The following is a 17339-nucleotide window of genomic DNA, read 5'->3' as shown; positions in this document are numbered from 1 at the left end:
TGGGGGGCATGAGCCACAGGGTCATGGGGGGCATGAGCCACAGGGTCCTGGGGGGCATGAGCCACAGGGTCCTGGGGGGCATGAGCCACAGGGTCATGGGAACATGAGCCACAGGGTCATGGGGGGGGGGGGCATGAGCCACAGGGTCCTGGGGAGCTTGAGCCACAGGGTCATGGGGGCATGAGCCACAGGGTCATGATCAGTCTCTCCAGTTCAAAGCAGTTCTTTGGAAATAATCAAATGCTGAGGACACTCCTCAAGTCATTTATGAGCAGACAGGCCAGGAGCAGGAGTAAGCTATTTGACCCTTCACACCTATACTGTCATTTGATAAGGCCATAGCTGATCAAAATGTGGCCTCAATTCCACTTTCATGCCAATCCCTCTCAGTTTGCTTCGACTCCCTTGTCAGGAACTGTCTCCACCCTATTCTGGACAGTCCAACAGATCCATGACACGCAGTGAAACTATTTCTCCTCACCTCTGTCTTAAAGGGGAGCCACCTCATTTTTAAACATTGCCCCTGGTTCCAGTCTCACTTACAATAGGAAACATCCTCTCAGCATACACTGTGTGTGGTCCAAAAAGACCTGGTACGTTCAATGTTTCCAAAGTTGACATCTATCGTGAATGGGCAGGACAATGGTCTGAGATCCAGGACAAAGCTCTGGAGAACACTAGAGCTGATTACCGTGACAGTGCAGACCACAGCACCCACTGGAACCTCTCCCAGCAGCCCTCGTTATGTTTTAGCTGGTCCTTTTTCAAAGCAAAAAATGGTCAACAATCTACACAGTGTCATTCACAAAACACCAGGTAATGTGTGGACTTTGAGGAGCTGCTCCAGGACAAGGCCTCACTACTCTTCAGCACGGTCCCCAATAATGTATTCAGGATTCTAAACCAGAATCAGGAACAGCCAAAAAGGACCCAAATCACACTGACATTTCCAAGTTCAATTCCCCTTCTCTCTGTTTTAGAATTCACCTAAAAGAATGCCTAGTCAAGGGCGATGGGGTTGCAAGATGGAGAGAAGATGTACAACAGCACAGAAAGAGGCCATTTGACCCAATGGACTGTGATGCCTCACTGCGAGTCCCACCCCACCACTGCGTCCCCACAGCCCTGCAGATCGTTATCCAGCACCATTTTGAAAGCCACCATCGAAGGTGCCCCTGCCACACTCTTGGGCTGTCTGTTCCCAGTCTTAAACGCTCTACACATAAAAATAAGTTTTCCTCATTTCAGCCTTGGTTCTCCTGCCGAAATACTGAATGGGTTCAATCAACACTGCTTCGGGCATTAGCGTGAAGGGCAAGTTGGATGGAGTTGCTAGTCTCTAAACTCTCCACTAATTTTACACACTTTTAAACACACACTAGCTTCTTGGCTGGCTGAATAAAAACTTTATAAGCACCACAGTCAATGATCTCTGGAATTCTGCATTCTCACTGAAACCTTCGTCCAGTTGCCGGCTCTAAGACGATATTCAGAAGCTAAGGATGCTCAAGCCATCACTGTTTGTGCATTTTGGAAGTTCGGGAGAATTGGGAATACTGAACAACACAGGCCACGATGGCATAGGGGAGGCAATGCCCTTGTGGTATTATTGCTGGGCTGCTAACCCAGGTAATGTTGTGGGGACCTGTGTTTGAATCCCCCCATAGCAAATGGTGGAAGTTGAATTCAATAAATAGCTGGAAGTAAGAGTCTAATGATAACTGTGGTTAGGAAAAAAACTGATTGTGTTCATTCATGTCCCTTCGAGAAGGAAACTGGCCATCCTTATTATGGTCTGGCTTCATGTGATTCCAGACCCACAGCATCGTGGATTGACTTTTAACTGTCCTCTGGATAATTAGGGATGGGTAATGAATGTTGACCTAGCCAGTGGTACCTTCATCCAATGAATTATACAAAAGATTCTGTCTAGCGCTTCTTGCCATTGTCCTGTTTCAAAATGAATTAAGCATCTTTTATTACAAGTGTATGGATCAGGAATAGTCTATTTGACTCAAGTCTGTATTGCAATCATCCTCTTCAGACTGAATACATATTTAGTGAATGGAACTCTTTACAATACCCAGATCTCTACACCTCACAGCAGCTTTGCTTCCTAATTCTACCATCGCAGATTATCAAGTGTGCACACAAAACATGCAGCACAATGTACCGGATGAACCAATGTTCATGCACATTTATACCGACGTGATGACAACTTCTGGGGAAATAGCAAATATCTCCAGAAGAAAACAATTACATTCTCTCCTTTCCCCTTCAAAAGCAAATAGAATGAAGCTCAGTCTCTCCATCTTGCTGCACAAACCACTTGACTTCGAAAGAAAATGCTGTTAGCCTTCAATATTATTCGCTGTGTGCGTAGGTCTCATGCAAAACACAGAGCAAGTTCTCCAGCAGTGGCTAAACAACTAAATTGAACAATGTGGGATTGAATGTGTGGATCGAGCAGCTTGCGCAAAGTGGCACTTCCTTATTGTGAAGTAGGAATGATGCTGAGACTGGATTGTGTCAGAAGCAAGTACATGCAATTCCACAATGCAAAGACACAGCACAGAGGAAAATTCGATCATTCATGTTACGGCATTGGATAAACAGTAAAGGGTGGCTTTTTACTAGTTTACATATGTTTACATATGCACAGGGGTGAATACAGGCTTCAGATACAATCACAGAGTCACAGAGGTATACAGCACGGAAACAGACCCTTCGGTTCAACTTGTCCATGCTGATCAGATATCTTAAATTAATCTTGCCCCAGTTGCCAGCATTTGACCAATCTCCCTCCAAATCCTTCCTATTCATGTGCCCATCCAGATGCCTTTTAAATGTTGTAACTGTGAGTCAAAAAGTGTGGTGAAAAGCACAGCAGATCAGACAGTATCTGAAGAGCAGGAGTGTCGATATTTGGGACATAAGCTCTTCATCAGGAATGCCGGGCTCACACCCGAAACGTCAACTCTCCTGCTCCTCGGATGCTGCCTGACCTGCTGTGCTTTTCCAGCACCACACTTTTCAACTCTGATCGCCAGCATCTGCAGTCCTCAGTTTCTCCATGCTGTAATTGTACCAGCCTCCACCTCTTCCCCAGGCAAATCATTCCATACATGCATCATGTTCACGGGAAAAAGTTCATCGAACCCCTACAGTGTGTAAACAGGCCATTTGGCCCAAGAAGTCCACACCAACCCTCCGAAGTGTAACCTACCCAGACTCATTCCCCCACCCTGTATTTACTCCTCACTAATGCACCTAACCGACATATCTCTGAACACCATGGACAATTTAGCTTTGGCCAATCCACCCTAACCTGCACATCTTTGGACTATGGGAGGAAACCAGAGTGCCCAGAGGAAACCCACACAGACATAGGGAGAATGTGCAAACTCCACACAGACAGTTGCCTGGAATTGAACTTGGGTCCCTGGCACTGTGAGGCAGCAGTGCTAACCACTGAGCCACGATACCACCCCTAAGTTACCCCTCAGGGGCCTTTTGAACCATTTCCCTCTCACCTTAAACCCATGCCCTCTAGTTTTAGACTCCCCTACCCTGGGGAAAATACCTTGAATTCAAGGAAAACTCTTCAAGCCTGCACACGACCATGGCAATTCTGTGTATGCCTAGAATTCCACATTCCCATTGACCCCGCGAACCCTCCAATCCGATGCATAAGAAAAATCTATCCACCTCAGCCTTAAAAGGATTCAGAAACCCTGGCTCCAACTTCGGAGGCAGAGTGTCCCATTTCACACAACTATCTGAGAGAGAAATATTCTCATCTCTGTCCTCAAGGGGTCACCCCTAATTCCATCACCCTGGACTCACCCAAAAAAGGAAACACCCTTTACATATTCACCTATCAAGACTATAAACAAAACGTATAAGTTCTATTCAGGTCACCTCTCACTGTTCCAAAATCTAGTGGATACATGCCCAGACTGTTCAACCCATCCTTATTAGACACCCACTCATTCCATGTACCAATATAGTAGAGTCATAGAGATGCACAGCATGGAAACAGACCCTTCGGTTCACCTCATCCACGCTGACCAGATATCTGAAATTAATCTAGTCCCAATTGCCGGCACTTGGCCCTCTAAATCCTTCTTATTCATATACCCATCCAGATGCCTTTTAAATATTGCAATTGTACCATTCTCCACCACTTCCTCTGGCAGCTCATTCCACACACGCACCATCCTCTGGGTGAAAACGCTGCCCCTTATGCCCCTTTAAAAAACTTTCCCTGTCACCCTAAACCTATGCCCTCTAGTTCTGGACTCCTCCAACCCAGGGAAAAGATTTTGTCTATTTACTCTATCTATGCTCCTCACGATTTTATAAACCTCTACAGAGTCACCCCTTAGCCTCTGACGCTCTAGGGAAAACACACCCAGCCCATTCAACCTCTCCCTAACCTCCTCCTATCCCATATCCAATATATCCACATCCTTCCTTAAATAAGGAAAGGAAAATTGACATGTGGTCTTACTGATATCCTGTACAACTGAAGGATAACATCATGACTTTTATTTTCAATTTCTTTGATAACATAGTATAGCATCCCAACAGCCTTCTTAAGCACTTGCTGTACCTGAACACTAACTCCCACCAATGTGAACAATCTCACATTTTCCCGCATTCTACTCCTTCTGTCAGATGTTTGCCTACTTGCTCAATCTATCCGCATTGGTCTGCAACCTATTTATGTACTCTTCACACTATACTTCCCTCTCCATCTTCAAGCCATTAGCAAATGAATTCTACCCATAACATCCTGTCAATGAGAATTTATGTATCCTCTCTATTCTCTTCCAGCCAGCCAATCTTTTATCGGTGTTAATATGCTACCCCAACACCATGTGCTATAACTTTGCAAAACAATTTTTTATGTGTGATGCCTTGCCAAATACACTTTGGAAATCCAAGGGCAGTCCCTGTGTAGGCACCCCTTTATCTTCACTGCATTGTACTCCATTAAATAACTCCTACAAAATGATTAAATATGATTTCCCTTTCATAAACCTTGCCAACGCTTCCTGATTACGCTGTGTTTTTCAAAGTGCCTAGCTAAGGCCTCCTGGGTAACCAATTCAAAGTCTCCCATGACAAATGTCAAGTTTCCTGTTCACTGTCCCCTCGCTCCTTTCCGATGGAACCATTCCAAATCGAGCAATTTTTGGAAAGTTAACACCAACACATCCAAATCTCATTCACACCTGAGGTGAAATCCATCAGGAGTTTGTTCTCTTATGGATTGCTCCGGGAGCTAGGTCTTGTGAATAATTATCGCAAACTCAGTCAATTTCTCCCTGTCTCCTGGAGACGCTTGGTCAGGCTGGGATCTACAGTTTCACAGATGCTCGAGATGACCAACCTTTCAGTGTTACCCAGCTTTTACTGGTAGTCTCATTGAATATTAAGGGCAGCCCACTGACCCAGTCCTCAAACTAACGCACGCTGGAGCATGGAATCACAAGACAGTGATCGGAAAGGGGCGCTCTGTGCAATGACACCAACTCCTTCCCCTGGGATAGTGGAGCTACTGCATTGAGTAAGGCAGTTATTATTAACTGACATCAGAAGATACGTTTCAGAATACAAAAGACTGTTCCTAGGAGGAGTACTCCAGAGTTCTGCCTATGTCCAAGTTCCACATATTCCACATTCCACAATCCTGATAAATGGCTATACCCAAAACATCAATTCTCCAGCTCCTTGGATGCTACCTGAACTGCTGTGCTTTTCCAGCACCACACTCTCGACTTTGACCTCCAACATCTCCAGTCCTCACTTTCTCCAAGTTCCACATATGTCCATCAGAGGATATATGGTACTGTGGTGACTGTTCTTAGTAACTACAGTAACAAAGTGCAATTAAGGTCAGCCTGATAGTCTATCATTTATCCCAGATCTTATGTAACTAGCTACTAAATAATATGTAACAAATGTATTTATTGTTCATCAAAAATGAGCCAGCTTTTGTTTGAAACCTCACATGGATCCTTCCGCAGTTAGTATGAGTAACTGGAACTGAAGCCGATAAGGATAGGTGACAGTGAATCCACTCATGGTACCCCAGATAGTTCTAGCAAAAGAAGAGCAAACACCAAGAGACTGGCTGAACTGGGATCAAGCTGTCTGCCATTGTACAAGACTATGCTCTTTTTAAGATCAAATAACAACTGAGTAGAGTGTGTACCTGGGATCTTCTTAGTCTGTGCAGCCCACACTAGAGTGGTTATCACCAAGTTATTAAGGTCCAAATGCCCACTCAGCAAGGTTTAGTTCTGCAATGATTAGTAAGTAAAGTCACCATAATCCCACTGCTCTCCTGGGAGAGGGAGAGAGAGAGAGAGAGAGGATTGCTGGTGGTTTAACACCATGCCTCAGATGAGGGGAGAGGTGATGAAACCAGGACTGCTATGGTGACCTCAACTGGTGTGGGAATCGAACCTGTGCTGTTGGTGTCAAAGACCAACTGTCCTTCAGCCTTACTTTCTGCACCTTGATTTCTTTCTGCATTTTAAACATTGGTGACTCTGAACCTCCAAGTTTCTTTGGACATTCATTGTATTTAACTTCACTTCATCCGGAAAGTACGCTGATCTATCCCTTTTCAATCCAAAATGGATAGCCTCACACTTGGTTGTATTGAAATCCATCTCCAACAGTTTTGATCATTCATTTGGTCTCGCGATGTCCATTGATCAGTATTTGCAGCCATGACTTTGGATGATGAGCAATGTTTGCTTTCATATATTGGGGCTGGAAGGGGAGAGAGCTGCGGTCCAGAGAGAAGAAGTAAGCAAAGGGTGAGAGTCAGTGAGTGAGTGAGGAGGGAGGGAAAGATAGAAAGAAGTATATTTTGACGTCATCTGTTTGGCTTCTCTTCCACCTGTGATTCAGCTGTAGAGTTGGGAGAATTCAGACTTCGGTGGAGTTAACCTTTCAACCCTCGTGTTTTTGGCAAAGCTAAAGGAACTGATAGGACACAGCTGTACAGATTTGTCAGGTTCAGTTATGCAGTGCTGACTGGATTTGGAGAGAGGATTTTAATCCCTGACTCAGAGGGTAGGGGAGGAGAAGGCTCATTATCGTGGCTGAGACTCCAGGCAGCGATCTGCTGATGGAAGAATATTTCGAGTGGGCTACAGCAGAACAGACAGAGAGCGAGCACAAACTGGGAAGTGGGTTCATGAGCTGAGCCAAGATGCGAAAGCCAGACATAAATCAGACGGCGAGGTTGCTTTGTAGTTGGCTTTCCATCAAAAGCTGCGTCAATTTTCCCTGTGACATATTTATATTTCCTGCCTGAGCAACATAATTAAAGTACAAGATCGATCATCACTGGGGAAGATGTGGATTAGAATTTACTGCAGTGAAACAAATCCCATCAGAGGACAATTTGCTTTGCCAGACCAACACACACCAGCTCTCGAACACAATACAGAAGGGTACTGAGCTCTCCCATCAATGTTACCCACGTGTGTTGGCAATATCCCACCTGAGGATGCAATACTTACTGCATCAACACCTTTGAGCTGCTCTCACCCATAGCCAAATGTGACAGTATCTGACAATTTTTTTAATAGAAACCCTACAGAGTGAAAACAGGACCTTCAGCCCAACAAGTCCACACCAGCCCTCCGAAGAATAACCCACCCAGACCCATTCCCCTACCCAATATTTACCCATGACTAATACACCTAACCTACACATCCCTGAACACTATGGGCAATTCAGCATGGCTGATTCACCTAAGCTGCACATCTTTGGACTGTGGGAGGAAACCGGAGCACTCGGAGGAAACCCATGCAGACACGGGGAGAATGTGCAAAACCCACACAGACAGTCGCCCGAGGCGCTGTCAGGTGGAGGTGCTAACCACTGAGCCACCGTGCTGCCAGCCATTTATAAAATGGAAACTTAATTGATTGACACAACAGAAAATGGATTCCTTGGAAGCACAAGGATCGATGTGGGGAACAAAAGACAGGAATACATATTAAATACTCTCGATGCTTTCCTCACAAATGACATGCTTTGAAAGACAACAGCAGAAAATCAAGATGCTCCTCACAAAATAGTATTAGAATGTTAACACCTAAAGACCAAATTTCAGGGTCTCAAGACCCTCCATTCTGTTCTACAGGCCATGAGAGATATGCTCTGCTCAAAGACAAAACATTTGTCTCTGTGGGCGGCACAGTGGTTAGCACTGCTGCCTCACAGCGCCAGTGACCCGGGTTCAATTCCCGCCTCAGGCGACTGACTGTGTGGAGTTTGCACATTCTCCCCGTGTCTGCGTGGGTTTCATCCGGGTGCTCCGGTTTCCTCCCACAGTCCAAAAATGTGCAGGTTAGGTGAATTGGCCATACCAAGTTGCCCATAGTGTTAGGTGCAGGGGAATGGGTCTGGGTCGGTGTGGACTTGTTGGGCAAAGGGCCTGTTTCCACACTGTAAGTGATCTAATTTTTCCTGTTTCCTGTTATGGACAGCCCAAACCTTACCAAAGATTCAACCAAAGAATGTCACCATCCTTTCCAAACACACTGTTTTTTTCCTTTTCTTTTCCTATTGGGTATCTCATGCAAGTGGATGAGAACCAGCTCCATCCATACAGCGGGAACTCACAATACACCAGGAAACCATGGAGTCGGTGACCTGAGCCTCCGAACTGAAGGAGATGGGAACTGGATAAAAATAAAGGGCACACACCCAAGACAGAAGGGACCAAGGCAAGCTCTTCCATTTGGTGTTCTGTTCATCTCTTCTTCTGATGTTCTGTCGTTCAATGTCATTTACCTGGTAGAGGGCAAACAATGCTAAGACACAATAGGTACATATCTGTGACAGACTGGATCCATCAAAAATCCCAGTGGAAGGGAGGCTGCCTGATGAATTACAAGCCCACCATGCTCTGATAAGTCTTTGTCTGGGACAAAGGCAAGAGTAAGAGTAGGCCATTCGCTTGACCATTCAATAGCTGTTAAACCTGCCTTCAACTTCACCTTCCCATACTAGTTTTGGACCGTTGCCTCAAATCTAATTAACGACTAAGATCTTTGGGGTTCCTACCCCAGAATTCAAGAAGATCCACAAGCCTCAAGTGAAAGTAATTTCTCCACATTTCAGTGTTAAACCACTGACTCCTTGTTTACAGTCTATGGCCTGTGTTCCTGGAACAAACACTTTCTGAGTTTTGGCAAGGGATCCATTTTCAATGGCCACGCAAAATTATTACACTGGGGTCCACTCTCCTCTGTGTTTCTTTTTAAATCACTGCTCTCCCCTGAATAAGAAGCAAAAGTAAAATCCAATGACATCTTAGTCCTTCGATTGCTTACCCAAAAAATGGTTGCTTGGTTCACTGATGTTAGGTACAGTCGGTCAATCTGGAAATATTAGGGCTGCAATTTGAACTTCAGAACCTCTCAGTACCCAACAGTCTGCTGTAGAAACTGATGCACAACAATAATCTCTTGACGAAACCTGCGCCCACACCTCCCCCCTCTTGCGTCTCCATCCAAAGCCCCAAAGGATCATTCCAAATCTGGCAGAGATTTACTTGCATATCCTCGAACCTCATTAACTGCATCCATTGCTCCCAGTGTGGTCTCCTCTACATCAGAAAGACAGAGCACAAATTCGCGGAACGGTTCAGTGAACATCTCTAGTCTGTACGCACCACCTTCCTGTGGCCAGCCATTTCAACTCCCCCTCCTACTCCCCCCATGACATGCCCATTCTGGGCTGCCTCCACAGTTTAAACAAGGCCACCCACTACTGGAGAAAGAGCACCTCATCTTCCACCTCGGGACCCTACATCCACATGGCCTCGACATTGAGTTCACCAGTTTCCAAATCTCCTCTCCCCCCACCCATTTCAGATCCAACTCTCCGACTCGGCACCGCCCTCTTGACCTGATCGTCTTCCTTCCCAGCTATCCGCTCCACCCTCCTCACTGACCTATCACCATCACCTCCTACCTGCATCCACCTATCATCATCGCACCCACCTTTCCCCCAGTCCCACACCCCTCCCGCTTTTTATTTCTCAGCCCTCTTCCCCTCTTTTGCGTCCTGCCTGAAACGTTGACTCTCCTGCTCCTTGCATTCTGCCTGACCTGCTTTGCTTTTTCCAGCGCTACCCTTTATCGATTGTGCCAATGACAATGGCCATGATGGATCGACTGTTTACAAACACAAGTTACTGGACCGTAAGCTTGGCTGGAATCACAAGTGACAGTTTTGCAAAACTTGCTGCTAATTATTAATCATTGACACCTCAGGAAATGAATGGAGTATCAATTGTTCTGTGTTTGATTATATGAGCCTGTCTATTATTGATGCTCACTGTGCTTGATTGGTTCAGCCTGGCTGTTGACACAGTGAAAAGTAAATACAGGGGCTTCAAGCTGAAAACATGGAGCAGACATTTAAAGCTGTGTAAATAAAACTTGTTACATACACAAAATCTGGTGTGATCTAGAATATAAGACACAATGCACATTATTATGACAGAGAGGAGGTGCAGTTAAATCACCTTGAGCTTGTCAAATGTGTTTTTTTTCTCTCAGAAGTATCTGAAGATTGTTACAAATAGTTTGCACAAACTGCTGAACATTTATGTGCAGGTTACTGATGCAGATGAGTGTGGCTGGTCAGAGTTTTACAGCACATGGCCTACCTTGGGATTTCTTGCGTACTTTCCTGTACGGGCATCCTTGACCAGGCTAATTTCCAGCAGGTCTGTTTCCTGGAAACAAAATGACACACACAAAAAAAGAGAGTTATCGAACAAAGTCATGCATAATGTACACAGCCCGATGCACCTTGACAAGCCAAGTCATGCTCCGTACAAATCTCCAATTCAGAAAGTTTATCACCAACACAAAGTCACAGAGCACATATTATGGAAATGCATGATTTCACTTTATAATCTGCCACAGTTTAACAGAGTCCCAAGGAATCTAGCTCACACCATTTAGCTCTCCATCAAACTGTCTTTTGTCATGAGATAACAGCATGTATTACCACATTTTTTCCAAGTACGGCATTCAAGTACAACTAACATCAGTAAACACAAAAATAATGTAAAAGCTAAATTTCTACACTGTTTAACTACCATTGAGTCAGGCAGTTATCACTTTAACAGCCCCATTACGTGAATCCTACCTTTGCAATGAATTCTATGTCTCGCAATACTCACAGTTTCTCAGGTATTGGAACACTGCCCACTTCAGCAAGACTTCAGGTTGGTAATTACCATCCAATGACAATCTCCAACAGGATCCAAATCATTGCCCACTGACATTACCACGGCTGAACTTCCCCACCTTCAGAGTCCTGGAGGTGACCAATAACCTGAAACTGAACTGAACCACCACAGAAATACTGTGGCAACAAGGGTAGGGAGGAGGCCGGGAATTCTCTGAAGAGCAACTTACTTCATAACTTCCAAAGCGTGTCTATCATTGTGATGGAATACTTGCATGGATGAACATAACTCCTTCATGAAACAAGGTTTGTTATATCAGGTCAGGCAGCATCCGAGGAGCAGAAGAATCGACTTTTCGTGCAAGATTCCTGATGAAGGGCTCTTGTCCGAAACATCGATTCTCCTCCTTCTCGGATGCTGCCTGACCTGCTGTGCTTTTCCAGCACCACACTCTCGACTCTGATCTCCAGCAGTTGCAGTCCTCGCTTTCTCTGAGGTTTGTCATATGAGGACTCTGGCTCTGTACTCAATTGAGTTTAGAAGGATGGAAGTGGGGAATCCGATTGAAACTTAGAGATAACTGAGAGGCCTGGATAAAGTGGACGTAGAGAATATGTTTCCATGAGCAGGAGAGACGAGGACCTGAGGGCCCAGCCTCCGAGTGAAGGAATCACCCTTCAGTATGGAGATGAGGAGGAATTTCTTCAGTCAGAGGGTTATGAACATGTGGAACTCCTTGTGGAAGCCTGTGGAAGCCATGTCATTGAGTGTATCTAAGACAAAGTTAGATAAGTTCCTGATTGGGGGAGAAGGCAGAAGAATGCGGTTGAGAAACATATCAGCCATTACTGAATGGCGACCAGACACAATATTCTAATTCTACTCCTATATCATATGGACTTATAAGAAACTCAATACCATCCAGGTCTAAGGTTACCTCGCAGCTCATACACCACCAGTGGCAGCAGTGTATATCATCGTAATGTAGTTAGCACTGCTGCCTCACGGCGCCAGGGACCCAAGTTCGATCCCACCCTCGGGTGACTGTGTGGAGTTTGCACATTCTCCCTGTGTCTGTGTGGGTTTTCTCCGGGTGCTCCGGTTTCCTCCCACAGTCCAAAGATGTGCAGGTCAGGTGAATTGGCCATGCTACATTGCCATAGTGTTCAGAGATGTGTAGGTTAGGTGCATTAGTCAGGGGTAAATATGGGATAATAGGGTAGGGGAATGGGTCTGGGTGGGTTACTCTTTGGAGGGGCTGTGTGGACTTGTTGGGCCAAACGGCTTGTTTCTACACTGTAGAGATTCTATGATTCGAAAAAATACACTCCCAAGAGCTGATGTGTCTCTCTTAACCACACCTTCTAAACCCACAACACTGCCACTGAGAAGGACAATGGCAGAGAGTGCATCAGCACACCAATGTCTCCAGATTCCACCCTAAACCACAGACCACCCTGACTTGGGCCTTCATTGTCATTTCTTCACTGCCACTGGGTCAAAATCTCAGAACTTCCTTTCTGAGATTGTGGCTATACCTGCACCACATGTACTGCAGCAGATCAACTCACTATCACCTTCTTAAAGGCACCATTTTACAATAATTAACTATCCAATTTTACTAACTATCCAGTTATTCTTCACAGAGTTTATTTCTATCTAATGTCTGAATTCTTTGCAACTCTCTAATACTCAAGCACCAAACTGTCAACGCTCACTCTGATAAATAGCTTCTACTGAAGCTTAAAAATAACTCATCCACAGTAATTGTAACTCTCAAATATTTTTATACGCAGAGGATGTCAAGTGGTCTCAGAGACATTAAAATTGCTTTTACAGCGATTTTGAAGTAAACGTTTCAGGATAGCTCAGCGTTTGATGTTGCAGAAGGAGTTGATAACGTCACTGGAGCATTGAAAGCAGTGTCTGTTAAGAAAGAGAATGGGATGGTGGTCTGAACAAAAGCAACTAGCATTAACACAGCGACATGAAACAATGGAAAATATACAGAGATGCTCATGGGATGGTAACTGGATAATATCGGTCAGTGAGCCACGGCAAAACATAAATGGGTGGCCCAAATTTGAACCAAAGAGAACGGGCAGCTTAAACAAAGGAAAAGAGAGGGTGAGGTCTAGAGAACAAATTCCAAAGCTTAGGCACTGGATTGCTTGGCTGCCAATGCTAAAGTGAATGGAATCATGGTAGGATTGGATTTGGAGGAGTACTGAGTACCTAGCGGATTGGGGAAGGTCAATAACAGAGGCAATAGCAAGGTTATAGAAGAAGCTTTCTTCAGTTCCTTCATGGGATATGGGCATTACTGCCAAGGCCTGAAGTTGTTGCCCATTTTGAATTGTCTTGCTCGAGGGCATGCTCCAATCAACACCACCTTCCTGTTGCCAGACATTTCAAACCCCCCTCCTCCCCCACTCCCTTGGTGACATGTCCATCCTGGGCCTCCTCCACTGTCAAAATGAGGCCATGAGCAAACTTATATTGACTTATAAGAGACAACACCTAATATTCCGCCACGGGAGTTTATAGTCCCAACGGCCTCAACATTGAGTTCACTAGCTTCAAAATCTCCCCAACCCCCAACCTCACCCCATATCTGGTTCCCTCCCCCTCCAACCCACCTCCCTGACCTGACCTAACCTGTCCATCTTCCTACTCACCACTCCACCCTTCCCACTGGCCATTCACAATAATCCCCGAGCTGCACCCACATATCGCCATCCAACCTACCTTCCCCTCAGCTCCATCCCATTCCCATTTATTTATCAGTCCCCTTGCCCCTCTCTACTCCCGATCCAAAATGTCGACTCTCCTGCTCCTCCGATGCTGCCTGACCTGCCGTGCTTTTCCGGCTCCACATTTTATCGTCAATAAAAATCAACCAACTTGACCCACTGCAGGGGTCCCCCGGATTAGAGGTCACCATTCTATCCCTACTATCGCAGCCTCTCTGCATTAAGGAGCTACCTGCTGCCCCCTTAATGAACTCGTGCTGTGCAAAAACCCTTTGCCTCCGCAGTCCTACACTTTGTTTTTGGAGGCGAGTGCTCACTTTGGAGAGCAATCCTTCAGACATCATCTCTGTGATCAGTTTGTAAATCTGGATAACAACTGTTGTCTATCTGAAAATTAAGAGCTATCTTTGTCCAATGTCGGGCGTATGAGAGGTGAATGATAGCCTTTGTCTAATCTTAGTCCATGGACAGTGAAGACAATTTTGATGTTGCTGACAGACGACAAATTAAATGAAGTCCCTGGCGTACCCAGCTTGATACCGTAATAACCAATGCATTGACTGAGTCGTCAGACTGGAAGAATAAATCTGTATTTTAGGAATCCCATGTACTGTGGAGAAAATGATTCAACTGCCAGTCAATATTATATGTTGTTTTAGGCAACACTAGCATCTGTCCTGGTGATGTGGACAGTCACCCAGATTTTGGATTAGTGGTGCTGGAACGGCACAGCAGTTCAGGCAGCATCCGAGGAACAGCTGTGGATTTTGCTGCTCCTCGAATGCTGCCTGAGCTGCTGTGCTCTTCCAGCACCACTAATCCAGAATCTGGTTTCCAGCATCTGCAGTCATTGTTTTTACCTCGTCACCCAGATATGCCCTATGCACAAAAAGCAGGTCAAATCCAACCAGCCCAATCACTGCATAATGGGTTCATTCTTAACCGTCAGCCAAAGCGATGGGAGAGATTGTTAACAATACCGCTGAGCACTAACCTGATCACTGAACTCAGTGTAAGTTCCACCAGCCCCACTCATCCCCTAACATCAGGACTGCTTTGGTCCAAGCGTGGACAATGGGGAAGTGAATCAGACCACCCTCAACAACAAGGCAGTATTTGACTGAGTGTGGCATCAAGGAGCTCGAGCAAAGCTGGTATCAGTGGAATTCTGAAGGGGAATGACACCTCGGGATATAGACACAAGACAGGAGAGTGACAAGGAGAAAGAAAGGACTGCAGATGCTGGAGAAAAGGGTGGCTCTGGAATAGCCCAGCAGGTCGGGCAGCCTCTGAGGAGCAGGAGAGTCGACGTTTTGGGCATCAGCTCGTCATCAGGAAGGGTGAAGTGGCTTGATCGAGTGGAATGTCGGAGCAGACTCAATGGGCTGAATGGCCTACTCCTATGCTGCTATGAATAGAACAAGTCAGCCATTGCAGACTAAGTTCCACCCAATCTGATAATATGTGAGGACATGGGTGGAAAAGGCAGAATATCTTAGGGTTTCTTTTTGGGTGGAGACCCTTATCCACATGTCTCCTCAAAGTCCAACTTACTCACGTCATTGCTATCCTGCAAACGTTATTTAAGACAAGAGCCTCTCCTTGATTTGACTCATGAGTGGTTCTTCTTCAACCACTACAAAACAAATAGGTCCGTGGACCGGGTAATTGAGAAAGAATGGTGAAAACACAATATCCTTTCCACAAGTTGGGAGTGGATGGCATCTGGACCCCAAGTTAGGAATTCTGCGTTGTGAGAGTCATTCCAAGGTGCTCTCCTCTGCCTGCAGGTGGCTGCCTTATTATTAACACAAGCAGCAGCTGTCAAGTTTGACATAGCCGGCATGACAGGAAGGTTAGGGTGACTGGTACCAGCCAGGAGGACAATTCGTTTCACCCAAATGGGGGGGCAAACATAAAATTCCTGTAGTAACCTCAATGTTGGTGCGCAGATAACAGTTTTGGCTAACGAATGGATTTGAAACTTGCACAAATGCTGTGCTATTTACAAGTGAAATTTATGATACACTGCTGTCAGCTCATCACAACCTGTCATCTCAAGCTATTACTGAAACATGGACAATGTGACATTGCACAGATACAACACAGGAGCTCCATTTCATAACTCAAGCGCAATCAAGATTGAGAGAGAAATAGAGAGGAATGGGGTGGGGGGGACGTGGAGAGAAAGAGAGAGGACAGAGCGAGAGTTAGAACTTTACTGAGATTGAGAAACACACACATACACAAACAAACAAAGAGAGAAAAACACAGAGAGAGAGACAGTAAGATGTTATATAAGATAATGTTAAAAATCAGACAACACCAGGTTATAGTCCAACAGGTTTAATTGGAAGCACACTAGCTTTCGGAGCGACACTCCTTCATCAGGTAGTAGTGGAGGGCTTAATCCTAACACACAGAATTTGTCGCAAAAATTTGCAGTTTGATGTAACTTAAATTATACATTGAAAAATTGATTGTCTGTTAAGCCTTTCAAGTGTTAGAATACAGTGATAGTTTCACTTCTTTCATGTGTAAATCACAAAACCTTATTTTTAAAAAGTTGCATTCTCGGGTTAGCTGTTAACAATGGTGATAGCTAGACAATATGTTGAAGGTGTTAGCCCCCTGTGTTCTCTGTCTATGCCATGATGTTTAGATTGATTCTAATCTAAAAAGTGAGATAATGGAGTTTTACATGAATTCATGCAGTTTTTGAACAAAAACCTGTTGGACTCTAACCTGGTGTTGTGTGATTTTTAACTTTGTACACCCCAGTCCAACACCAGCATCTCCAAATCATGACTATATAAGATAATGGTTTTGAAAGTGTTAATAGTCATGATGCTCTGAGCCCTACCCAACCCAACAATGTCAAACGGCTTTTAGGCTGAGACAGTTGAGTTCTGTATCAGGACCCAATGGGAGCTGATATTTCCTGTATAGTTCATGACAGTCATTAGTAATTATGCCTGAACAGTTTTATAAACTGTGCCCATTAATATTCTGTAATAAACTACCTTGTTACAAAAGGCAAGTGCCTCATCTGTTTAGACTCACCAGTGATCACTTACTGCTGTTATCAGACAGGTCTAAGACACAGCAAGGAGGCAAGCAAACTACTGAAAGCAGAATACAGAGACAGTAGCATTGAAAAATATGACAATAGAGAGAGAGAAACACAGAGGTAGATGATAAGCTGTATTGTGGTTTTCAATGTGTTAGTCTTTTGAACAGATACTGCAGAATCAGGATCTTGTTGAATCAGATGTCTTGAAGTATATTAACAACACAGCTGCAAGATCACAGTTTTGTGTCGATACTGTGGCTTTAAGAGG

General features: G+C 44.9%; 1 protein-coding gene across 2 annotated transcripts in view; it reads right to left on the bottom strand.

Moving 5' to 3' along the window:
* Window positions 1–17339, bottom strand: part of LOC122553084 (1-phosphatidylinositol 4,5-bisphosphate phosphodiesterase beta-1) — an 800648-nt gene that overhangs the window by 607547 nt on the left and 175762 nt on the right. For both annotated transcript variants that reach the window (XM_043696584.1, XM_043696585.1), the window contains exon 3: window positions 10715–10783. In XM_043696584.1, coding sequence (XP_043552519.1) covers window positions 10715–10783 — 69 coding nt within the window. The remainder of the gene's footprint in view (window positions 1–10714; window positions 10784–17339) is intronic.

Source organism: Chiloscyllium plagiosum, chromosome 9 (genome assembly GCF_004010195.1).
Source record: "Chiloscyllium plagiosum isolate BGI_BamShark_2017 chromosome 9, ASM401019v2, whole genome shotgun sequence".
NCBI classification, from domain to species: Eukaryota; Metazoa; Chordata; class Chondrichthyes; order Orectolobiformes; family Hemiscylliidae; genus Chiloscyllium; species Chiloscyllium plagiosum.
The sequence above is the reverse complement of the archived record's forward strand: the minus strand, read 5'-3'. Positions and strand labels throughout refer to the sequence as shown.